This window comes from Lepisosteus oculatus, chromosome 7, assembly GCF_040954835.1.
Source record: "Lepisosteus oculatus isolate fLepOcu1 chromosome 7, fLepOcu1.hap2, whole genome shotgun sequence".
Lineage (NCBI taxonomy): Eukaryota > Metazoa > Chordata > Actinopteri > Semionotiformes > Lepisosteidae > Lepisosteus > Lepisosteus oculatus.
In genome coordinates, this window is record NC_090702.1 from 7,613,366 (window position 1) to 7,638,856 (window position 25,491).

Consider the following 25,491-nt stretch of genomic DNA (forward strand, 5'->3'; position numbering starts at 1 on the left):
GCTTGGATGTGTGTATGCTTGTGTGTTTTTGCTGGCTGAAGTGAAGCTTGCATGCTGGCCTGGAACAGCAGGTTACAGGAGGCAGGGTTAGCGAGGATTGAGCAATCCTTTCAAGGCCATGTTTCCCAGCAGCTAAGGATGTGGGCTGTCTTTGCCAGTGTGAAGTCAAGGACAAGGTTGAGGTAAACTATAAAAATAAATGTCCATTTTCTTTTTTCTGTTTTGGCACGTATTGAATAACAAGAGCTATTTTTGTATAAATTCTTCAGATTTTTCTGTTTTGGAACATTCTTTTATTTGCAGATTTTTCAGTGTAGACATTTTTTCCAATGAAAGAATGTGTTTCTAATGGATTACATGAGTTCTTAGTTATAGATGCAGAATGGTCAACTGTGACTACTGAAGTACATCTTTGTTCCTTTGTTCTGGTAGAATAAGTATGGACAAGCCAGGTCCTATACAGTTCTTCAGTTTTTGCAGTTTTGTAAAGATGGTTCTCTTGATATCAAACTCGTATGAAGAAAATGCTTATAGAGAAAGAACTTAAATGATGGCGAAGGAGATCAATGTGATTGTTATTTAGATCATCAAATAAAAATCATTTCTCATGAAAAGTAATATGTGCAATGAAGACCTAGTCTTGTGTGAGGATCACTCTTTCTGATGAGAAAAATGTGTAGACAGATGTCCATTTGAATTTTATGTTCATAGCTCTGTTTTTTTAAGATAAGATCTCTTCATTAGCCATATACAATTTCTTGCATATGTAAGCAAAGCTTGGGGTCAGAGCACAGGGTCAGCCATTTATACGGCGCCCATGGAGCTGCTGAGGTTAAGGGCCTTGCTCAGGGGCCCAACAGAGTAGGATTCCTCTGCCAGCAACAGGATTTGAACCAGCAACCTCCCAGCGACAGGTGCAGATTCTTAGCCACAGTGCCACCGCTTCGCCCCAATCGGAGCGATGGGGGTATATCATGATCGTCACTTCATATATTGTATAAAAAGCCATTTTTAGCTCTTTTTTTCATTAGTTCTTAAGTGAATTGTCAAAATGCATTTACTTTTGTACGTGTACTTAGACTACAGTTTTAAATATACTGTTAAACCATCTGTTAAAAATAAATTTAAAATTAGGTGTTCAAATTAGTTGATTAATGCTTCAAATGTTACAGATATGTTTGCATTCACATTTTAATTCCTGTCACAATATCAATCATTGAGTTTTCAGTGTTGAAATCCATGCGTGTATCATTTGAATCACTTAAACTTTGAGGACATGAAAGCAGGAAACGAGTCTTTATAGATCAAGTTGTATCGAGGTCTTTAAAAGCAGCTTTCCTTCCTTTGCAGAAGTTATCAAAAGCCAAAATAAAAGAACAGCTTATGTCACAAAGGGGAATTATTCTTACATTTTTCCATCTCAGTGTAACGTAACAGTGTAGTTTAATTCTATATGAAACATTTTACATTAGTGATGTTTCTCTTAAAAGACTTTGGATCATTGTCCTGTCTAAAACAGGTTTTCCTTTAGGATTTGCCAGTACTTTGCTCCATCCATTTTCATTTAGACCAAAAAGTTCCGAATGTGGCTTGTCTGACCGCAAAACATTTTGCCACACATTTGCAGTGTCACATAATGCTTTGTTGCAAACTCTGTGTGGCATTTTAAGGAGTATTTTTCACTCTGCTATTCCTTGTCTTAAAATGTTTAATTGAAATCAATTCCTTTTTACACATTCTCTGATTTGTTTTGAAAGCTCCTTGATCCTCCTAATTGAATCTGTGCTTGAAATTTGCTACCTGACTAAGTGTCCCTACCTGAGACAGCTGTATCTATTCTGATATCCAGCGCTGGACTATTATTCTACACAGACATAGGCCACTCAAGTGTATGACTCGTTAAGGCTATTTTTAATGCCTAAACATAGCAAAGATCTTGAATGCTTATGCAATCATGAAAATGCATTTTTTTCTTCCATATTACTTACCTGTTTTGAGTTTAACAAATATTAATTTCTACTATAAAATGATGTAACTCCATTCTTTTAAAAAATAATGTAAGAAAACAGGCAAGGTTCTGAGTACCTTCATCTAGGTTCAGTGAATGGCACTGAATGTTGCAAGAGCTTCACTTTGCTTCCTTTAAAAATGTTGAATCTGCAAATCTGTTTACCCAGTTACATGCCAGTTCCTGTTTTACCCACATCCATCTGCTGTACCCTGGTAATAACCTCAGAACACTCAAGTCAAACATTTTGTACAATGAGAGCAAATGATGAAGCAAGGGCCATCTGTAAAATATATTAATTTTCCTTTCCAAATCATTGTCACAAGTGGAATCTCAAGTCACAGTTAAATACATTGCACATCTAAAAATCAATTTATCTTCAGTGCTCTGTACAAAAAGGCATTCTTGTGACGTGACCTCATATGAACAATATTAGTAAATACTTAGACATAGATGTAACAGTTCTAAAAAGAAATCTGTAATGCAAATCATATGATGGTACAGTATGTCCTATTACAATATCTAAACATTATTAACCTCTGTAGAACTGTAAAATACTAATTTAATACAATATAAAGAATTGTATAGAAATAGTTTTCCAAAATTATGGTTGGAAACAAAGCATTTTCAACAGTCTGGCTGTTGCATGGCCTTTTGTGTGTGAACTTGACATGTCCCGGACTGAAAGCTAATCTTGTTAAGTAGCTTATAGGAAGCAGTTTGTTATTAATTAGGACTGCATCTGATGGCCTAGAAATCCACATTGTAGTTCATCCCTAGAATACTCCGACGACAGGCGGAGCGACGCGCCGGTTGGAGTATTTCTCGGTCGCAGTTAATGGCAACATCAGCTCAAAGATTTGCTTCAAACCACCCAATGGAGACTGGCGTGCCGACAAGCAGACCCTGCTGATGTGGGATTAACGCTAGAAAAGAGAGAGAGTTAATCCCTAGAATGTTCATCTGAACAATTTGAGAGTCACCCCAAAAATTCATGCAGTTTTGTGAAAAGTGCTATATTTACATTTATATCTTCCTTCTGTCACGCCAAAACTAATTTGGGTTTCCTGTCTGACTTTTTTGCAGAAATACCCAATGTGCTGCATTATTCAAAGGTGGTTTTAAGTTCTAGCTCAAATGACAAATTCCTGCTGTGTGCTGTGATCAACAAAAATAAAAAACTGAAAGGTTGTAAAGATTTTAAAGGATACGTAGTGAAAAATGTTTAATTGAAGTGAATTACTGCAAAGGCTTATTTTTAAAGAATGCAGCCTACCCTAGCTTTCAGAATAGTCTTTTTTTATTTGCTTGATTTTGTTGTTTGCTTGTGCAAATTTTCCCACCTGGTTTGATTCTCATGACACTGATGAAGCTGTTGAACTGTCCTGTGGCTTGCTGAAGGTTTAATGTGGCATGGAATATCTATCTGAGCAAATATTGTTAAAAAATGAACAGATTTGGTTTTATCTAGTTCATAACATAGCTTGACCTAAGATGTTTCTATAAAATGAAAAAAAAAAATCCGGAACTCCAGTTTGGTTTATTGGTCTAGGCTGAGACAGGATTTTGGAGTGCTGTTCAACTTAGAAATACGTGTTTTTAAGATCTAACGTGATTAGTGGGTCAGTGTAGAGGACTCTTTTCATGCATTATTTGGCATTAAAAGTTTTTTTTGCACCACTTCCTGACTTCCTGACATTTTACTCCACAAATGTCCTGAAAGTTGTATCCTCAATTTTAAATGTTTAAAACGGAATGCTATTCAGTCATGACCTTATTAAAACCTTAAAGTGCACAAAACATTAATACACAATTTGTTTTCAAAGCATTGTGCCTACACCTGTTTTCCCATAGCTAATGTGATCTATTTTTAATTTACTTAAAATTTTTACTTAAATTTAATTAATTTTAGCAGCCTTACGTCTCAGTAGCGACTGAAAATTTGTGGCATAATTTGTTTGCACCGAATGTACATTTGTATTAATTTTGTCCATCTTTTTAATACCAAATTTCCATAGTGCTACAACCAAACCAATTCTGTACCTGTCAGCTCTTCAGATTAAAGTGATCTTTTCATATTAAGTGCAGAAGCAATGTTTGGTTCCGGACAGAAAGGAAAAGTGCTAGACATGACAGTCATCCAACTGTAGCTGTTACAAAGGCACTTTAAGACTTTTATTTGGCATGTTTTTCTTTAAAGCATAATATTCACTGTCATCTTTTATCATGGTAGAGAATACTTTTATATCTTCAGGTGATGCACGTTATCAGACCCTCCGTGGAGAATGGGTGGTGAGTTGGATGGACTAACACTTGAGTTTGGCATTCAAGAAGGGTTTCTTCTATCCATCATCTAACTGCTTCTTGGATTTCTTTGCTTATACAAATCCATTGACAGACTTTTGGATAGAAGGACTTCAGAACATGCTGTTAAAATCAGTGTATTTTGCCGGTCAGCAGTAGAAGTTGGATAGTCCATCATTCCATTTTCTATTTGCTTTATCCGATACGGAGCCTCTCCTGGCAAGCAGTGGGTGCAAGGCAGGACCGGACACCAGTCCATCGGAGGGCACATACGGACACAAACACCCTCACACCCTGGTGGGCCAGTTTTCCCAGAAGCCAATTAACTTACCAGTATGTCTTTGGACTGAGGGAGGAAACCATAGTCATGGATTATAAAAGTAATATGCAAATGTGTAATAAAGCCTTGCTATAATGCAAAAGCTGTATTAAGCAGTGCATTTGGTTTAACTGCTTAATTCACTTAATTAACTGAGGTGATTAACTGAGAGACAGTTCTTAGCTGTGTCCTGTCTGTTAGTTTTGTCTGTCCTCTCCACTCTTCTCAGATTATCCTTGAACCTATTAAGTATGCCGTCATGGCTTCGGCACATGTATCTGCTGCTGTACTGTTTGGGTGCTTCGAGCTGCTTCTGTGTTTGATGTTCTGTTGTGATATGCAGGACCACGTGGGAAATATCTTTAAAAAAGAAATAGAAAAAAAATCGGTGTCACTGGTTCTGAAGTCGTTATTTTAATTGATTTTTTTGTTTTGTTTGTACTGTCTTTTTCTGATTAGATTTCCCAGTGGGTTTAGAATGAAGCAGTATTCTTCTGTTTTTTACTTTGTCAAGCTGGAAATAGAAACCACAGTCAGACTTTCTGAAAAGATCTGGTCATCTTCTCTCCTTTTGATATTCAATACGCCTTCTAAACATCAGTGAAGCTCTGATCTTAGATGTGAAAGAATTCCTTTAAAGTTTGTAAGATGCTACACTTTGAAGAACACAAAAAAATCTCAGAAAAATTAGTTAAACGTCTTAAGCTGAAGTTTCTAAACCTTCGCTGTGTTTTAAATAAAAACGTGTCATTTAAAACATCAATAAAATGCTCTTAGCTGTTCATAAATACAAACATTTGCATAACATTATTTCTTTAAAACCCATAACTGGTGTCTCTGGATGCCAGCGTCTGTCTGGGGATTCACCACAGTTAGAACACCACCGAGTTAGGCTCGAATCGTGATAACATATATTGTCAACGTTTCACAAAGTATTGCACATGTAAGTGATCTCCAATATCCCCTAAATTCAACCATTACATTTTTTTTCAGAGCATTGAAACTATTTAAAAAAAAATTAATAACACAGGATTGACCATATTGATGCAATTAAAAGACCACAATAGAACCTACAGTACTACTCGTTTTCAAAAACTTTGAACAGTTTGGAAAAAATCAGTGGATTCTGTAAGCACATGTTCATCTTGCATAAAGCTTCTTAACATTACTAATACCTATTAGTGTTCGCCTGTAAACATTGCCTCATAAACACATGGCACATAACACTGGTGGGTAAAGCCTGCTGTCCATTGCTGTAGCTTACAGTGCCACTGCAAATGCACTGTTTGTGTTGCTTCCAATCCTTTTACTATAATAATAATAATAATAATAATAATAATTGCTTACATTTATATAGTGCTTTTCTGGACACTCCACTCAAAGCGCTTTACAGGTAATGGGGACTCCCCTCCGTCACCACCAATGTGCAGCCCCACCTGGATGATGCGACGGCAGCCATAGTGCGCCAGAATGCTCACCACACATCAGCTATCCGTATGGAGGATAGCAGAGTAATGAAGCCAGTTCATAGATGGGGATAATTAGGAGGCCAATTGGTAAGGGCCAATGGGAAATTTGGCCAGGACGCCGGGATTTTTAATGACCACAGAGAGTCAGGACCTCGGTTTTACGTCTCATCCGAAGGACGGCGCCTGTTTACAGTAGTGTCCCTGTCACTGTACTGGGGCATTAGGACCCACATGGACCACAGGGTGAGGTTTCCAGGCCTTCCACAAAGGACAGGATGAGTTTGCTGGCAGAAAAATTGCCATAAATTCCCCCCTTGTAGTGAGGAGATGCTCTGCTAGATTCAGGGCCTGGAGGCTCCTTTTCAGCGTATCCTCGAGCTAATTAGTTTTGCTTAATAAGCAATGTATGCCGTAGCGGGAAGTATCATGATAAATTACTTACATTACATATTCCTTTTTTTTTCATCTTTATCTCTCAATACGGCAATTTTGCTGCTGCTGAAAAGATTAATGAGGGAACTGGGGCTGTGGCTACACAGAAACCTCAGAGCTGGTATAAGCGGGGTCAGGGGGGTCGATGCAGTATTTATCAGCTGCATAATGTACTCCTATACTGTGCTGTGAATGTGTGGTTTAGTATGTTGCCTGGTAACAGTACACTTTGGGATCCTGTTTGTTTTGTTTATAGGAACATTTTATCTGGCCTTAGTAGGACACCAAGAATTTTGACTGGGACTAATAAACAGAAACGTGTTTAGTTGCAGTCTCTGTGTTTGCAGTGCAATCTACTGTTTAGGGATCAAGTGTTAAGAGCTGTAACTTAATGCCCATTCCAGACTTAGATTTGGATGAGATTTAGGTTTGGATCAGTTTTATGCCTCCATTCATCTTCGGTCTGCTTTTTCCTGGTGAGGGACGCTACTGGACATTTTTATAGGGTGAAGTAAATGGCTCTTAAGAAATGACATGACCCCATGTTTGTAATAGTTTCCCCAGGTTTCTGTGCCCTTTATCAATACATTATTAAAATAAGGTTAATATATTTCATAGCATTACTTTTCACTTACATATTCAAATGATTATGTTGCCAATAATTGAATATGAGATGTATACAAGCATAGGTCCTTTAAGCAAAATGATCATTTGCACAAATGACATGCTGCAATCTCCTACAATTTTTTTTACCTTTTTTATTAGGAGTTCAGTAGTGAAGTGAGTATTTTCTTCCACAGGGGGTAGTTCCTTGCCAATGATTATGTCTCAAGGCAGCGCTGGGCGCTGGGTTAGGTGTCGACTGACCTTGGTCTGTCTTGTTCAGGATGTTCCCAAGCCTGAAGGATGCAGAGCTCAGGAGAGCGAGGAAGAGGAGGAGCAGGAGAAGAGTGCAGACGAAGGCTTCATGGGGATGACCCCGCTGCTGCAGGCCCATCACGCCATGGAGAGGATGGAGGAGTTTGTACACAAGGTAAACCCCACCCAGTAATATCTTCACTCGCGCGTGCCTTTGTACTTACATATTAGTTACAAAACTCCCATTGACCCTTTATTTTGCCTGTGCAACCAGAAAGAAGCTCAAACCTAGACCTGAACAAATACTTCTGCCACTTTTAAATTTTGAGGAAGATGCCTTTTGGTTGATTAAAGAAGAATTTGTTTTGCAAGGACAGGTTCCTGTGGGTTTCCTATCTTTGGGAGGGTATTTTAGTCAGAAAAGTAATGCTTCTTTGAGTCATATATGATGTTAAGGAGAAAAAGAACACTCAAATGAATAAGCATGGTTTCTTTACAGGTGAAATGAGAAATATCAGGAAAACAGAAATTCCCCAAACACCCCCAAAAAATCCTGCAGAAGCCTCTAAAAACATCATGAAATAGAAAATAGTGCAGGGATAGTACAGAGCAAAATGAACACAAAAAATAGTCAATTCACTTGAGTGCTCAACAGTAGGATTTAGAACCATACTGGTCTTACTTGGTCTACTCAAGTAATACTTCTTGCAAAAATATTTTTCATAACTTTCTCAACAACCACACCAGGACACAGACGTGCATTTAAACCCAACACCCCTCCTGCTTGTTCAGGACTAGTCAATGACACAATCGGTTATTGCCACTTAATCCTGAAAAGAGACGAGGTCTGTAAGAGACAATACAGAGACCAGCAAGATCCACTTACCTCCTGATCAAGATCTTTCTACACCGCAGGTTTAAAGACCGAAATAGTAATGCAACGTATCTTGCATCAGTGTATTTAGTTTACAATATCGTTTGCCACATATCAGAAATATGTGGAATTCTTTGTGAGAAACATGTCTCTTTTTGTGGCGTTTGATTCTAATTGTGTCCCTCCTTTTTTATCCACTCACCTTGCGTGCCGGCGATGATTAATGTACGACATGGGGTTCTGGATTCAGGTGAGTTCATGTTTGATCGTCTCAGTGACTCCATTCTTGCATGCGCTGACGGACATACAGCAAGTTCCTCAAAGGAGGCTTAGTGACTTGAGCAACATTTACATAGAAATCTATCATGTGTAACATAGAGATGTATAATATACACAGAATTCCTTACACTGTAGTGTTAGAGAATGCCGAAAAAAATATTTTATATAAATAAGCTCCAAAAGTTAATGGAAATGATTTGGTGACTTTTAAATGAGCTATATGACTTATTTGACTCAGGTGTTTCCGCTGTTCCTGAATCTCCTGTAAAAAGGTATAGAGTACTCTTCTGTATTTTTGTTTGGGCATAATACATCTGCTTTATGGAATTGATTACAGGCCTTTGCATGATGTGTCATGCGAGGAGAATTCAATAACTGGAAGTTTTGTTCTCAAAAAAGCAAACTTCTCTGGGACTACTGTCCCTTTGTTTTCCTGTATTATTATTGTTCTGTTGCATCTATCAGTTAGGCTTTGCGCATAGCCTCACTAATAGACGTAACACTTACACATAACTAATTAGCAAACCATTCAAATTGAATTCCTGTCTAATTTTAATGATGTGACAAATGAGATGAGCATGTTTGAGGGTTACACAGCCTGCAGCACTTGGATTCCCTTTCGGCTGCAGATCATTGTGCAATTCACTGTCCTGCTCCCTGTCCATGGATTCATCCCGTGGATGAGCTTTCACAACAAATGTGAGTCAGCTTAGTGAATGATGCAGGGAAAAATGAAAAGAAAATTACAGCCATATCCGTGTTTGACCAGTTTTTAGCCAAACACATACTGGTGTTTGTATCTCTGCCTGCTCTGATATTAAAGCTACCCATCAGGCCTTGTTAACACCCTGCGGTTTGTACTTCACTGCCAAGTAAAACATTGTAGTCACATTTTATACCGAAAGGGGACAAAAACAGGAGTGTCCAATTGCAACAGTGGACCGATCGAAGTAGAAATGGATTTTATTAGCGAATAAAGCTTAATAGTATTCATTTAGGAGTATTAGGTATTTGCATCAGGATAGATCGTTTATAGGAGACTGAAATAATAGGTAAGGTAAAAGCGGAAGTGAGCACCATACAGTTTATTTTTGTCATTTTAAATTAAAATGTTTTTCTCCGTCCAATAAACACGCTGCAGTATGGTATTGTTGACACCTGGGGCACATATGAGTACAGTAACTGCTTGTGTCCTTGCTGCATCTGAATGGTTTTGCCGATAGCTGCATATAATATCCTTGACCTTGCACTTAAATAGATTTTGCAAGAAGACAGAGTTTTTGTATTGCTGGTAAACAGCATGCCCCCTCCCTGCCTGTAGCCCATAGAGTCCTTGGGAGTCCTTAAAGCCAAAAAAAGACCCTTCTGCCTCTAAAACAGGATTGATAGACTCTCGGATTTTCATTACAGACAGTTGGGATTACGTGTGATTGTTTTGGTAACCTTAAACAGTACAGATCTTTTTTCCCCCCGCTGGGTTTAAAAATGAAATCGTACCTCAAGACAGCTGTGAGCGTTTTTATAGGCAGAAGTGTGAAAAACCATGTTGGCTGCAGTAGTTTACCAGTGTGTTTTTTTCCCCCCAAGTGCAGCTTAATCTGCCACAAAATGGGTGGAAATATGCTGGTTATGAAGCCGTGAGATAAATACAGAAACTTAAACTTTGAAATAGCTAGAAAATCACTGGTCACCTAAAGATCGTCTGCTAGTGCCCACTCCCATCTGATATCTGCATATTCATACAGAATGAGTTTGCAGCTGTAGCACAGCAGGGGCTGAATTTGCTTGGAGTTTTCTCTTGGCCCTGCTGGATAGTGTATTTGTTATCTTCCAAAAACCCCTACCCTTCTTTCCTCATCCAGATAGGCTACCTGATGGGGATATCCTTACTCCGTAGTTTATGAGCTAAGAATAGCAGTACAATGCTTTTGCATGTAAAGCCTTTTTGTTGTTTGGCATAATATTTTATAAATCATAAAGGGATAATAGTTGAGAAATGCCATTCAGCCTGCCTTGTTTCCCACTGATTATATGGGGTTTTGGTTGGATCAAAGATAAATGTTAATCCTTATTTGATTGTAGAAAGTTCCAACTTGCTTTCAATAACCCATTTTCTCTGAACACCATGCAACAAGTACATAGAGACAGCTTTTTCATCGTCATTTCCTAGGTCTGGGAAGGAAGGTGGCGGGTTATACCCCATGATGTGCTGCCTGACTGGCTGAAGGACAATGACTACCTTCTGCATGGCCACAGGCCACCCATGCCCTCCTTCAGAGCCTGCTTCAAGAGCATCTTCAGAATCCACACGGAGACTGGCAACATCTGGACTCACTTATTAGGTAAGAGCAGACCACATTATGTAGTGCTTTCTAGTGCTGGTAGCCTTTCCAACATGAAGTGCATCAAAACACAACATCTCATAGTATACATGTTACCTTATGTTTGCTACATTAATGCAGGTGATGTGGAATGATAGTTTTCCTATCCTGAAGATGCCAGGGTGTATGTTGCCTCTGGGTTAACAGTAGTCTCCCAAACACATAGCCAGCAGCCATATCACCCTGCATCTCACAATTGGCAACCCACTGAAGCTAAGCAGGTGTGAGCCTGGTCAGTACCTGGATAGGAGCACTATGGCTGCCGTCGCATCATCCAGGTGGATTCTGCACATTGGTGGTGGTGGAGGGGAGTCCCCATTACCTGTAAAGCGCTTTGAGTGGAGTGTCCAGAAAAGTGCTATATAGGTGTAAGCTATTATTATTATTATTATTATTATTATTATTATTATTATTATTATTACTTTGTTTCACAGCTCATGGTGGCATGGTCCACTTGGGTAGGTGAATGATCTTTTTCCTCTAGTCTTCAGAGAGCTCTCTGATTGTTACCGTGATGGTGGTTGTTACTAATGGACGTCTTTTTAAAAACATTTGTGTTTTTTTTTTAAACCACAGAGAAATATAGCGTCCAGAGCCTTTCTTTTCTCTTTCATAGCCCAGAATGCTATAGTAGATTTGTTTTTGTTTAATTCTATTGAAAAGAATCCTAAAAGGCAAAATATGACCCTTGTGTTTTCTGGAATTTTGGTAATTCTGACAGATACAGTTTTGCTCTTTGCAATGCTATTACAATTGCAGTATAACAATTTTTAGAATTGCTCTAAGCAAGACACTTTATTCAGTCCATAACCTTTTTTGTCATATGTTTATCTTATTTCATCAAGGATATGAAGACATCTCGAGGGCACTGTCTGTTGTGGTAGTGATGGTAGTGATACTTCTATGACATGGCTACTGTATCCTGCCATCATGTGTTTTGTGTTTGGAGTGTTGTTCCTTGTCGTGGAGTTGCCAAAAGAATAGATTCACATTGTACTTTGTCTTTCTGCTGCTTAAATTGCATGGGTGATATTCCCTTAATGCTTCATTAATGAGACAGTTATGGAAGCCATGAACCTGTGCTGAGTCTTTGTTGAAAATAGCAACAATTACATTAATCTATAAACAAAAATCGGTTACACATTGCAAAAACAGTGTAAGTAAAGTCAGTACAGACAGGACAGAACCAGTAATATAGTTGACTGGTTGAGATCTACCAGCTCGTATAATCTGTTGTAAATTAATTACGTGTAACAGTTTTATATGGGTAATGTGAGGAAGGATGAAGTTTCCCTGATGTAACAGTGATGAACGGCAAAACATTAAAAAAAGAGGTCTGTTATCTAAGCCCAGAGGGTCTGGAACTCTGTTTGGAGTAAACATTTCTCCTTTAGCAATTAGCTACTGTAGGCAGATATTGAAATATTGTGCTCATGTGCCCCACAGTAATTATCTATAATGAATTTAACCATCACTGCATTATTACATTTTTGCATTATGACATTAAAAGCTGAATGGAAATAACTGTCAACATCTGAGTCGCATTTTAGAGCCATCTTCTTGAGTGCAGTGTGATCAATTTTCCAGAAATGGGTCTCGTGCCATTTTACCCCAGTGTCGAGTTGCTTTTGTGAGAAAAGCTGTTTCCATGGCATGTTGAGGAATGACTAAGGCAGTTAGCTATTATAACTCTTGAAATGTATTAACAGTTGGAGGTGAATGTTTGTCTGCCCACTAAGTCTTGGAGTTGACAGCCTTATCATTGCAGTAATGAAAAGTGCTTTTCGTAATCATAATCATCTCTCCTGAAATACACCACTAATGTATCCTTTACTGTATGAAATACTAGCAGGCACAGTTTGCCTTGATACTACATGCTCATTACCGAGTTTCACAGAAAGGGATTTTTATTTTTGCTTAATGCATGTAAAAAGAAGCATCTAACCGCTGAGCAATGAAGGGAATTTGTCCCCAGAGAACATAAAATAATGTGAAATTGTCAGAAATGTAACGAACATTACAACTAAGGAAATATTGCAATTATTTTTTCAAGATTATTTGGAGTAAAACATCTTGAAAGATTTATCTCTTATCCAAAAATAGGATCAGTCTAGGTTGTAGGGCACCTTAAAATATTATCAATCGTGATTTAGGTTAGGACTAATTGCATCAAACATGTCACCTCAATACATTTTTGTATTAATGTACTAAAAGCAAATTGTAAACTTAGTCTCTTTTTGAGAGCACAGGTCTTCTGGAAATACTTTTTTGAGAAATTTTGTGCAGCAGGGACATTTCATATAACTGCTAGAAACAACAAAAGAAGAAGCAGAAGTAGCAAATGAATATTGTTTATTCATCACAAATTGAAAAATGCATGGTGTTTTACAATTCATTGTGAATGTTTTTACTGCCACCTAGTGGTTAGTGCTGGCAAAATACTGTTTTTATTGAGATGAGACCAAGGAGATATCTCCTCTCATAATTGGATAGGAACACACATGCTTGGAATGTATCCTCAATTTTGGGCATAATGTGGTGAGAAAGCTGTGTGGGGCATATTTCAGGGGTGTTTGGGTGACAGGAGAGGTCTGTTAACACAGACCAGGTACCTCACAAAACTGCATTTCATACTCATGTATATGGTGTCATCTGTTCTTTGGGTTATGTCATCTTCTTTGTGGTCAGCAATAGTAGTAGTTAGCAGCTCAGGTTCTTTTATGTTAACTTAAATTTTACTCCAACCAGAAAGGTTGGAGTGGCGTTAACTGAATAATTGTTTCCTGTTTCACAGTACAGTTGGTAGCTATTCCCACAGGGAAAAATAGGGGAGCTGGAAAAATGCTTGTTAAAAGTCTTCACTTGTCTCATCCAGATTCCCCTCCCTGAAGCACTTGCATATCTTAATTATATCAAACTCTGCTGAAGAGCACACAATTTGGGTTTTTGAGCTCCAAAACCCAAACTCTGCCTGTGTTTGAGAGCTCAGCTATAGAAATGTTGGTGAACTAAGCAAGAGATTTCAGCCCTCTCCAAAAATCGGAAAGAGGTTTACTTGATTACCATTGTTTTTTTATGATGTATATAGACTTTATTCATTTATTCCCTATTGAATTAACATACACTGCAGTGTTTTGGTAGTGCATTAGATTTGAATAAACTTTCCTTGAAGTGAAATAAAATTGCATACATTATAAGATTGAAGTATGTTAGGTTTACTTAAAGAAATACAAATCCAGTAATTTGGATAATTCTTCGTATTACAACTTCATATTTACTTTTGAAATAATTGACTCTTAGCTGTTTCCATATGCTGTTTTTCTTGATTAAGATACTAAAAGATTAAACGTTTCACAACTAAGATCATTGACTCCATTAATCCTTTTTATATCTTTATTTGCTAGCTGACTGCGGGTATGATGCATTGAGTCAATATAGAATCTTCCAGTTAATTGTGAAATATTTTTTATTTCATAATTCCACAGCCAATAGTTATTAAGCGCCCTGGTGAGTTCCTGTCTGGCGCACTCCAGGTGTAGTGTGGCAGTGTCCTTGAGTTTCGTCTGCTTCGTCAGAACAGTAGAGTTTGATTTCACTGTTTCATTTCATCTTGATAGAGACCAGATCAGGCTTTTCATTTGATCCTGCTGCTGTATTCCAGTGTCATTTGCACTGGATTCAGTTTATCAGCAGCATCACGTTTCTGTCAGTTCCTGGATTTAGAAAAAAAAGAACAATCAGAGCAGACAGCAGCCTTTTTGGAGTTACAGTATCGTTAGATTATCAGTTGGTGGCTTTTGGTTTTTTAATAGTTTGAGAGACAATTTTTTATTTAATTGTATGAATGTTATGCTATTGAAATTACATCATACTAACAATTGTAGAATACATGGGCATCGAAAGATAAATGTTTATTTCTCTAGCACTGTGGTGTTAAATAAGTGAATAGTTAACAAGTTGCTTATTTCTGTATGCATTTCAAAAAGACTTGTGTTTATTCGCATCGTTTCATTACAACTAGGACAGGGTTATAGGAACACACCGGGTAAACCAACAGCCATACAATGTGGTGTTGAGTGGAACGTTTCAAATACTTACACAGTTGGATAATTAATTCTATTTGTAAGGCGATCTGAAGATCCCAAAGCACTTTACATATAAGAAGGGACCCACTTCATCTGCTACTGAAGTGTAGTTCCCAATAGCCGTTGTTTTGTGTAGGTGGAGCAGTGGAGAATTACTTCAACTAAATTAAATTGAGCTTTCAGAAAACTAGATTGCACCACACCAAGTGGAATTTAACCAGGGCACTTGAGTTAAAACCCCTTCTCTTTCAAAGAGTGCTACGTGATCTTTAATGGTCAATTATTTGGGACCTCAACTTAATGTTTCATCCAAAGAATGCCACCAGCTACAGAAGTTTCCCAGTCTCAATGCTGCTGCATTGATTTGGGGGAAGAATGAAGAGTGCCATCTGTTAGTCCACCAACACCACTGAACGCTTAACAGCCACAGCACACTTTTTCCTTAGAGGTCACTCTAAGGTGTTAGCACTGCAGTCGAGAATGGATGCAAATCTATAAGGGTAGCAAAATGAGAAGTTGTACTGGTCATAGTATTGAATCTGACAGTTTAAATGAATACATGCAATACCGGATGATAGCCCTAAATGCAGACAGTACCGTGCTATTGTATGAATTTGGTCTGTTCTTCCTTCTTCCAGGCTGCCTGTTCTTCCTGTGTCTGGGAATTGTCTACATGTTCCGGCCCAACATGACGTTTGTGGCACCATTCCAAGAGAAGATTGTGATTGGCATGTTTTTCCTGGGCGCCATTCTCTGCCTTTCCTTCTCTTGGCTGTTCCACACTGTGTACTGCCACTCGGAAGGGGTGTCACGCATGTTCTCCAAGTAAGTGGCTCTGCATAGATGACGTATGGTGATTGGGTTGTAGGATATGAGGAGCCATTCCGTCATTAATCTGATGGTATTTTCCTAAGCATCTTTTGTGCATTGACTTTAAACCATGTCTGTAGTACATCCATATGCACTGATTGTGTAGGCCCATGCTTTTGTTTTTAAAATATCCAAAATAATGTTTGCCAAAAAGGTTTATTAAATGTAGTTATTAGTGCTATCTACACTGCATATAGTTTGAGAGCGCCTTTGTAAATGGTGGGTTGGATCAGTCAACTAATGTGGACTAATTTCTTAGATGCTTCAGTCACTTGGTGACTTGACCAATTCTGTCTGTTTTACAGGTTGGATTACTCGGGCATTGCCTTCTTGATCATGGGCAGCTTTGTTCCCTGGCTGTACTACTCCTTCTACTGTTCTCCCCAGCCCTGCTTCATCTACCTGATTGTCATCTGTGTCTTGGGCATCTCTGCCATTGTCGTGTCCCAGTGGGATCGCTTTGCAACACCCCAATACCGTGGGGTGAGGGCAGGTGAGTTTGAGAGGTGTCCCAGCCATTCCTGCATTTTAATCGTAAGCACGCCTGAAGAACAGCAGTCACTGAGAGTTTGAATTTTATATAATTTATTTATTTTTTTAATAACATGCATTTATTTCTGAGTGAATAATATCTGACTTTTCTTTTTGCTGTGCAATATATTGCTTCACTATTTTTGTCTTTGTCTCCCTTGTTTTGCCTAAACACAGCAATAGCAATGCCTGCCAAGGCTTTGAGTATGCACTGAGAGGGAAGTGTGGAGGTCTGGATGTTAAACTATCTAGGACCCTGGGATAGGGTTAAATTGGAGATAACAGAGCAAGATACAACCAGTCTTCTCAAGTAAATCTAAATGGCCGATCTAGTTTTTTGTTGATGTGGCTGTTGTTTTTGTAAATTCTCTTTGGAACCTGAACCTTAGCTTTAGTGCTAGGATTAGTTAATTGGCCACAGAAAAACAATCTCAAGTTATCAATTTATGGCACTTTTATAGAGGCCATTTAGATAATGCACTAAAGTTCCCTGCTGACATTTATGGTGCAATTATAGGAAACTGCCCTGGTGCCAGGCACAGGGATTCTCTCTTTTAATGGCCAACTAAAATATAGTGGCAGTAAAATGATGTAAATTAAACCCCTTGATAGGTTTCAACTTCTTTTACACTTGGTCTTGTTTGCATCTGATTAATTTTTTTGAAGTAAAAAAGTTATAAGGACATGCTTTCCAAATCTCACGTTTAAAAGTATTTTACATTGAAATATAAACCACTGTTTTAGTTTATCGATGCAGGCTTTAATGTTGTATATTTAGAAGCTTTAAACTTAAACTTGGATCAATGTTTGAATATAGATTATAAATATTAATTGGCTGCTTGCATACTCTGGGGAAATGCTGCCTTGGCATACTTTGATTTTCCAGCATTACACATTGACTTGTTTCATACCAAAACAATCATGATTGCCATTGTCACCACAATAGCTTCGTGCCTCTCTCAATTCTCCTACTACTTTATGGGAATTTTTTACAACTGTTGTGTAGTCCAAATAAACTCTTTAACACAAAACCAGTGTCTTACAGTGTGTACACAGCACGTTAAGCAATGTGTGTCGTCTCCCCGCAGGTGTGTTTGTAGGCCTGGGGCTGAGTGGTGTGGTTCCCACGCTGCATTTTGTCATCTCTGAAGGCTTCTTCAGAGCCACCACTATGGGCCAGATGGGCTGGCTCTTCCTCATGGCTGTCCTGTACATTACTGGAGCATGCCTGTATGCTGCCCGCATCCCCGAGCGGTTCTTCCCTGGGAAGTGTGACATCTGGGTAATTTTGAACTTTCTTTTTGTGATTCTTTTACCTCACAGTTATATTTACAATTTTTGTTAAGTTTTCATCATATGCTTTTTGGGCATTGCACAGTGCCAAATGTGCCTGGGAGTGAGGCCTATATAGCCTTTGTCATAGGACTACTAATTTTATTAATATTGATACAGAGGTAACGAAAGTGTGTATGGTATTATGGTCCACTGAATTAAGTCCTGTTTATATTAATACTCGAGTGCTCTAGCCAAACACTTTTAAAGGTAAATGAGGTTAAGTCAACAATAACTGAAAAGGAAAATGAGAAATATATTGATTCCAGGTTAACAAGCGGTAAAGTGAATGTGTTTGTGTGACCTGGTCAAAGTCTTGCCTTGTATCCAACAGAAAATGTGTGAAATTCTGTATCTTTGTTGACGTTTAATTCCATTCGCCTATAAAAGTGTTCATTTTGAAAATTTTAGTTTTGATTAAGTGTTTTTTTTTTTCGTGGGCATCGAACACAAGTGGGTGAAACTATTTACAATGAGTTCCTTAGTTTTGTTTGTGGAAAAGATGCAATAAAACAACCAGCCTTTGTCTTTTAGATGCAATCCTGTCCACCTAGAATTTTTGCCCCCTGTGAGTTGGCTATGGAAAATGGTTTTGAGCAGGTGAACAGTTTTTCTCTGAACAAGAATCCCCCAGGCAGGAGAGTGGCTTGGTATATCTACTGAAATGTATAAGCAAAGCACCCTAGCCTGGACAGCGGAGATCTGGTTGGGCTATTTTTGGCAGGGCAGAAGAAAATAACACCTGTCCCCTACAATATTGCGGTGACCCCTCCTCCAATTATTCCCTCTGGAAGCAGAACGGCATCTGTGTCTTATTATGTAGACACATTCTATATTTGGGGCTCTGCAGATTGAACCCAGATGTGTGTGTTGTGTGGCACGAGGCTTGGTCTCCAGTCACATGCAGTAGTGTGTGACTTAGGTCAGGGGTTGGTGCCCCGACTTCTGCCCCGTAGGAGAGAAGCTGGTCGTATAGGAAGTGGGATGGAGTTCAGCTTCCTGATGGAAACTTCACACATGGGAATACTGGACCTTAAGGGCAGTGGGGTCACGGAGCAGCCGTCTTTTTCCATGCAGAGTATTTCCTCAGTTCGCAGAAGCTGTAGTTGACTCTTTTCAGAATGACCCGTGTCTTCTCTTTTTCCATGGTGTAGTCCCACATGAAACTGCTGAGCCTATTCCCCATTTGATTTATCCTTACCATAATTATGGTGGGTGACCTTAGCAAGAACAAACATGATCAATCATCACTATTTTGTTTTGTTTTTTATGACACTTATTCAATTAATCATAATTATGTTTTGGTCCAACCTGCACAAATCCTAAAGTTGAAGTTATGGTAGACATTGAAATTCCTTCTGGAAAAAAAAAAAAACAGAGCCAGCAATTTGACATTGCTGCAGTAAGGTGTTTTGGCAGTCATTGGAGAAATTAGAATTGTGTTTACTGCACAAATATTTCATTTGACTTTCCTGCTCGTACTCTCTTAAAGACTTGAGTTAACATGTACATGGCAGTGAAAAGTGAAATTTGCCGTCTCTGAGATATAGTTTCATAGAACATTTCTCTAAATACAGGTAGCTCTTGAAGTACACAGTGGATCTCTTCCTGAAAGGTGCACAGTGCATTAAAAACTAATTCCCACAATAATGCAAGCAAACTCTAATACTCCGGTCTACAGTATTATTTATTTCTGATTTTCAATGTCTGAATCTAGTTTGACCTCTGTGTCTGAAGGTGGCTAAAGGTTGGGAAACATCAAGCTGTCTCCACCTACACTCCTTATACAGTAGATGTAATATGGGATCACTAAGGTGTGGTGAGCTGTTCAGAGTGATTAAGCTCTGATTAGTTCACATTATCAAATGCTGAGAAACTATGAGAAGTCTCAGGGTTTTTGGTCATACAAGTCATTTAAATTGATGGTTAAGTAATGCCTTTTACAAGGTAATTCCAAAAAGGTGTTTTACAAAAGAAGCAATAAAAGGCTCAAAGATTGCCGCAGATGGAAAACAAACCAATGGAAAGTGTTATAAAAAAAATCATTGTCAAAAATGCGGTATGTGAGGTATTTAGTTTCTTATAGCCCTCTCAGTGTTTACAAGTCTTTTAAGACATAACAAATGCCGCTTCGCCTGATTCGTCTTACTGGAATGTGTCGTTTCTAGCTGAATATTGTCTGTGATGTACACTGTGCTCTCGCATCCTGCTCTAGCACCTGTGCGCCATTATTAGGAATTTTCCGAAAACAAAAGCAAAGGGCTGTGGTAAGGTTGAATATTGTTTCAAGGGCTGCAAGTGTGGTGCATTTCATGAGAGTAAAAATGAGTTCTAGTGAATTGTTTTCTATTGATTGGATATTCGTCTTGAGCTAAAACTGTTGCCTTTGTTAATATGAGAACTTAAATGACTAAGAATGGTGTGTTTTGTAAGAGTCTACAAAATATTTTCCCAATTGTGTTTTTTGGAAAAGTGGTGGGGGGGAAGTGGCTTAAACCAAAGCTGGTGGTTTTCCAAGTCCAGGACTACAAGTAGGGATACGAAGATGTCTTCAAGAAACTCTTGTGAATTAAAACAAATAATTACAAGCCCCTCACTATAAATCTGTCACAACTTCCAGGGTCCATGGTGTTGTAGTGGGTGGATCAGTGTTGTAGTGGGTGGACCTTTTCATGATTTCAGTTACCCAGCGTTAGTGGAATACTGCGGTGATTATGCATATCCAGGCTTTGTGAATAAATGTCTCAATACCACAACTGTGTCAAATGTAGTAGGTATGTATACAACACAGAGGAGAGCCAATGAGAATGGTGTGTAGTTAATATAACAATATAATATAATATGACAGGGCCTTATCCTGTTATGCCCCCAAGCTCTGGAACTCTCTCCCCAAGGATATCAGAGAGTCACCTTCTCGAAACTCCTTCAAATCCAGACTCAAAACCCTCTTCTTTAGAAAAACCTTTACTTAACTGGTTCCATTCTTCACCCCTCTGCTTTTCTTAGTACCACCATCCACGGTCTCCTCTATATATTCTAATTGTGTTTTATCTTGTGTATTCTTTTTATTTTTTGTCGTTGTCATTCTGTAAAGCACTTTGAGACGCCACCTTTAAAGGCGCTATATAAAATAGTTTTTTATTATTACGTTCTTATCTGAGGATGCACCTTGACAGGTTTTATAGGAATCCGAAATTGAACGTGTTCGGCAGGGTTTGGGCGTTTTAACCACACTTGTGTTTTCAGAGCTGCCCTGCCTGCTAAACACCCCACTTCCTCTCTCCCTCCCCATCTTCTCCCATCAGTTCCACTCCCATCAGCTGTTCCACATCCTGGTGGTGGCCGGCGCCTTCGTCCACTTCCACGGCGTCTCGAACCTGCAGGAGTTTCGCTACACTGCTGGGGGCGGCTGCACCGAGAGCAGCGCTCTGTAAGAAGCAGAGACGGAGGGCACCCACGTCAGAAGGAGCAAGCGATTTGGAGCAGCATGTCTGTCATCCAAGCGGAAAAGACACTGGTGGAAAAGGTCTAGGTCTGACCACCAAGTCTTGCTGAACCGTTGGGAGAACGGTTACCAAAAAGATTATATATGTAGATAATAAATTATATAGATGCAAACTATAAAAAAAAGCCTAAAAAAAGTTCTGATTTTACTGAATGCCATATTTATTTATGGAAAGAAAAACACAGTTACTGGGAAGTTCGTGTGGTGAATTCTTTTTTTCCAAAATGGGCTGTAGCTGCTTTTAAAGGTCTTGTAAATAAGATTTCTAACTTTCACTTATATAAATTTGTATTATATACATATAAAAAAAAATACAAAAAAAATTGGAAGCGAGTTAAATGAGATTTTTTTTTTTAAAAAAAAAGAAAGTGTTTGCTGGAGTGCCACGCATACTGTTGAAATTGACTTTGCACAAAGTTGAAGAGAGATCCGGGGGGCTGTAAGGCTGGAGACACTCCCCAGCAGCCCCAGGGGTTGAATGCTCCTTTTATGGGCTCGAGCACAATATGAGCCTGAGGAAAGTGAGCAGCACCTCCAGGATCTACAAGTCAGACAAATGCAGCTTGACTCCCAGGGAAAATGGCTTGTGCTCTTCTGTATTTTCTAGTAGAAAGTGGGAATTGATGCTTTCCGGGTAAAGCAAGGCCTATTCTGATACAGCCAAACGTCAAAAGGGTTAACCACGGTGGCACAGGCATCTGCCACAATAATCCCCCTAGTCCTCTCCTTTGCCCGTTTTCCAAGGCAGGTGTGAGATATTGATGTTCAGAGCTTTGAACAGGTTTCCTTTTTAATGCGAAGAGTGTCCTTCTTCACAGTGGCAGGCCTGACTTCATAAGTCAGACCCTTAAGCGCTTCTGCAATATGGACAGCTCAACTGACTGTGAATTTTGCTTTAATGGGCAAGACAGCAGAACCTTTCCGTCCTTTCCCTTTCCCCCATCTCATCTGAACCACTGTGTGGAGCGTTGCTGGGCTGATCCCTTCTGCTTTGATCTTTGCAGTTTTTATCTGCCTTTCCTTTTCCGCCATGTCTTGTCTGTACCATCTTGTTGCCTGTGGCTGCTCTGTAAAAAAAAAAAAAGTTAGAACGACTAAGCACTTTCCAGCAGTCGACTGAATCAATGATTGTAAAAATGGCTTCGGATGGGGAAGGAGGTTGGATAAAATTGCTTTAGAATCGGCCAGCACTAAACAGCAGCTATTTCCTTATTTTGGAAGCCTGCTTTATTCTTACCTTTGAAGAGATTTAAAACTTCTAAGGTACCCCTGTACCTAGACATTAACTGTTTGTAACGGCGAGTTCATTGGGACATATGTGCACATTATTTCACTCATCCTGGTTTCCAGTGATTGTCATCTAACGTCTTGTAGAGACAAATACTCTAATGAGCTTTAAGGAAAAATTATCCAGTGTGCTTTTTCTCATTGATGAGATGGAAAATATGCTTTAAAAAACAACTGTATCTTGTGTTTTCATTGCGTTATTGTGAGAAACTGAATTATCTGGTTGTAGGCTCTTCTAAACAATGGTTTCCGGTAACTACTGTACTTCAGCAAGAAATTGCTCTTTAAAAACTCGGCTGCGTTGGAGAATTTCTCTGGATCTCTGGTAGTGGATTGCTCACCGATGTTTCTTTCCTTTGTCAATCATTTGGCTTAGTTGATGCACCGAACAAAAGTCATGACTGTCGATTTCAGTCAAGGTGTGTGCAATTGGTGAAAAATAGGAATTTTAATTGCCCCTAATGGGTCTTGCTTTTAGGATGATTTAGTTTCAAATTACTTTTTAACCCACTCTTGGACAGACACAAGAGGTTACATGGAGCAGTAGTATATTACAAAAATGTTCATCCCTCCTTTTTTTTAAAGAAAGGGCTGTTCAGTTGTCTTCATTGTTTATGGACAGAGCTGAGGCTGATTAATGGTAAATGCACTGTGATGCATATTCTCCAACATACATCCTTTCGACTTTAGTTAAACATCTCAAAAGAAGGAACCCTTTGCTGCAGTTGTTATATCTAAGTTATAAAGCCCAGTTATAAAGCACTCTTTGACATGCAGGCTGGGTTGTCCTGTCATACTGTCCCTCTAGCTGTGCCCCAGTGATATATCTGGTGTTGTTGACAAAGTATGAATGGCTGCTGGGAAGAGATGCACTTGAGTCAGCAGGTCTCGGTACCTAAGTGCAATTCTTTGACATCGTCTCCTTCACAAATGACCCAGTTCTCCGTCTGCACTTATTTTCACTATCTCCAGTTTCTCTTGCAACAGCTTGACCTTTTCTGAACTGAGACCACAGAGTTCTTTGTCACTCTACTGTCTTGCTTAGCAGTGAATTTCTGTTCTGGTTTCTTGCTCCTTGAAGAGTAGTCAGTGTCGGGTAGATTCTCATTCAGTCCATAAGTCCATAAGAAGCAAAGGGACAGTTTCTTACACATGAAGTGATCTAAAAACATTGACAGTTGATTTAAAAAAGTGTAGCTGGATTATGTGGGAAGAGTATTTGTTATGGTGCAGAATAATGAAAGCACTCCCACAGATATCCAAATAATGTATTTACTGTAATGTTGAAAGTTAAATATTATTCCATCATTTTATTTGCAACAATAGCAGGGGTGGCTAATGGTGATAAATTACAGATCAGTATCAAAGAAACAATCTTCATAGTATTGCATTGCGAGCGCGTTCAAATCCAGTTTATTTATAAGATTACCACATGCCCTTCTTCTCCATCTTACACATATTGGCAAGTGCATTGAGCCTCATGGGTATTAGCAAAGTCCTAGACTAATAATTCATGAATCGTCACATGAATCGTACCATGAAATTCACAACAGTTCAGTTAATTGAGAGACGGGAATGCACCGTGGGCCACATTCACTGAATACTTTTTTTTAAAATGAAAATGAATAAAGAAAATGCAATACATGGGTTAGAAAAAAAACAAACCCAAAGACAGGACTTCTTAGAAATTTGAAAACTTTAATCATTGCAGAATGAAACAGGCGTTCAGTGAATATTTCCCAGTGTGCCTTACTGCCAGTTGTCTTGTCTTGAATCTTTTTTTTTTTCCCAGTTGTTTGCTCAAGATGAGACAAAGGAGCAGACAGTCGTATTCCTGTTCTTCAGACTTGTCACCTGCTTCTTAATACATTGAACTGTCACATTAATGAGTGGAATGGCCAGAAGCCATAGACTTTATTTTTCAGAGTTTTAACTGTCTCCTTGTAATACTAATGACTTAATGTTCTCTTAATTTAGCCTTTCCTTGTGTGGACATGTCCCCAGATCTGCATACAGTATTTCAGTATTAAGTTCTTCAGAAATGTCTGTAATTAGCTAAAGGGCATGGTGACCATCTGTTTTTTGTGCTAAAAGTCAAATGTGCATGTCTCCAAAGTATAACAATGTTTACAGTACATTTAGCCTCACTCCAGAACCTGGTTTTAAATGCAGACAAGACTCACAAGGAACTTACGATGAAGATTAACTGTTGAATTTTTACTAATAAAACAGGGAAGGAGCAGAAACTGGATCAATTTTTGTTTCACTGGGAACTAGCTTTTACTTTTTCTTTGAAACCAGGACTCTCGAAACAGTTAATATTTAGTGGATGAAATATCCCAGCAGGACTAGACTGACCCTTCACTTGCCTTACAGGAAAGTGCTCATCACTGTGACAGGAACCTGTGTTTGAGTGCATGTGTGTTCACTGCATTCTCATTAGGGGTGCTTTGACCTCTTCATCTTCTGTAGTTAAAGAGAGGCCTTGTTCTTGTGGCTATACACTAAAACAAAAACATTGAAGAAATGGCTGTTTTTCTTACTTTTCCTTTTGGGGAGTGCATCTTGTTGAAGCACATGAATAGTTCTGAAAGGCTGTATGATTGAGAGGATATTTTTATCTGCTGTATTGTTCTTCTAATAAAAAAATTTTTGAACTCTGTCAGTACTTGTTACTTTGTCACACTGGGTCATGGTGTTCTTCTTAGTGCGGTACTGTGTTGAAGGGTATTATGGTCAAGTGCCTTATCTGACATTTGTACTCACAAGGTTCTTGTTATAAGGCTAGAGCTTTCACCCACTGCTTCACACACCTGCCCTCCATTGCATGTTTTGAAACTCTGCTGTTTTCTCAGCTGTTATATGATTCACTTGTTCAATACCCTGATGTATCATTTGCACTGTGCTGGTCTGCTTTGAACAGGAATTTTAAGAATCCGTTTTTCCTGGAAACATTA

General features: G+C 38.8%; 1 protein-coding gene across 1 annotated transcript in view; it reads left to right on the plus strand.

Moving 5' to 3' along the window:
* LOC102694486 (adiponectin receptor protein 2) overlaps window positions 1-25,196 on the plus strand; it is a 55,999-nt gene extending 30,803 nt beyond the window's left edge. Inside the window, exons 3-8 of the mRNA XM_006633669.3 lie at window positions 7,419-7,565; window positions 10,714-10,885; window positions 15,648-15,834; window positions 16,185-16,372; window positions 17,499-17,692; window positions 21,048-25,196. Of these exons, the coding sequence (XP_006633732.2) occupies window positions 7,419-7,565; window positions 10,714-10,885; window positions 15,648-15,834; window positions 16,185-16,372; window positions 17,499-17,692; window positions 21,048-21,176 (1,017 nt within the window). The 3' untranslated portion in view covers window positions 21,177-25,196. The remainder of the gene's footprint in view (window positions 1-7,418; window positions 7,566-10,713; window positions 10,886-15,647; window positions 15,835-16,184; window positions 16,373-17,498; window positions 17,693-21,047) is intronic.
* The last annotated feature ends 295 nt before the right edge of the window (window positions 25,197-25,491 follow it).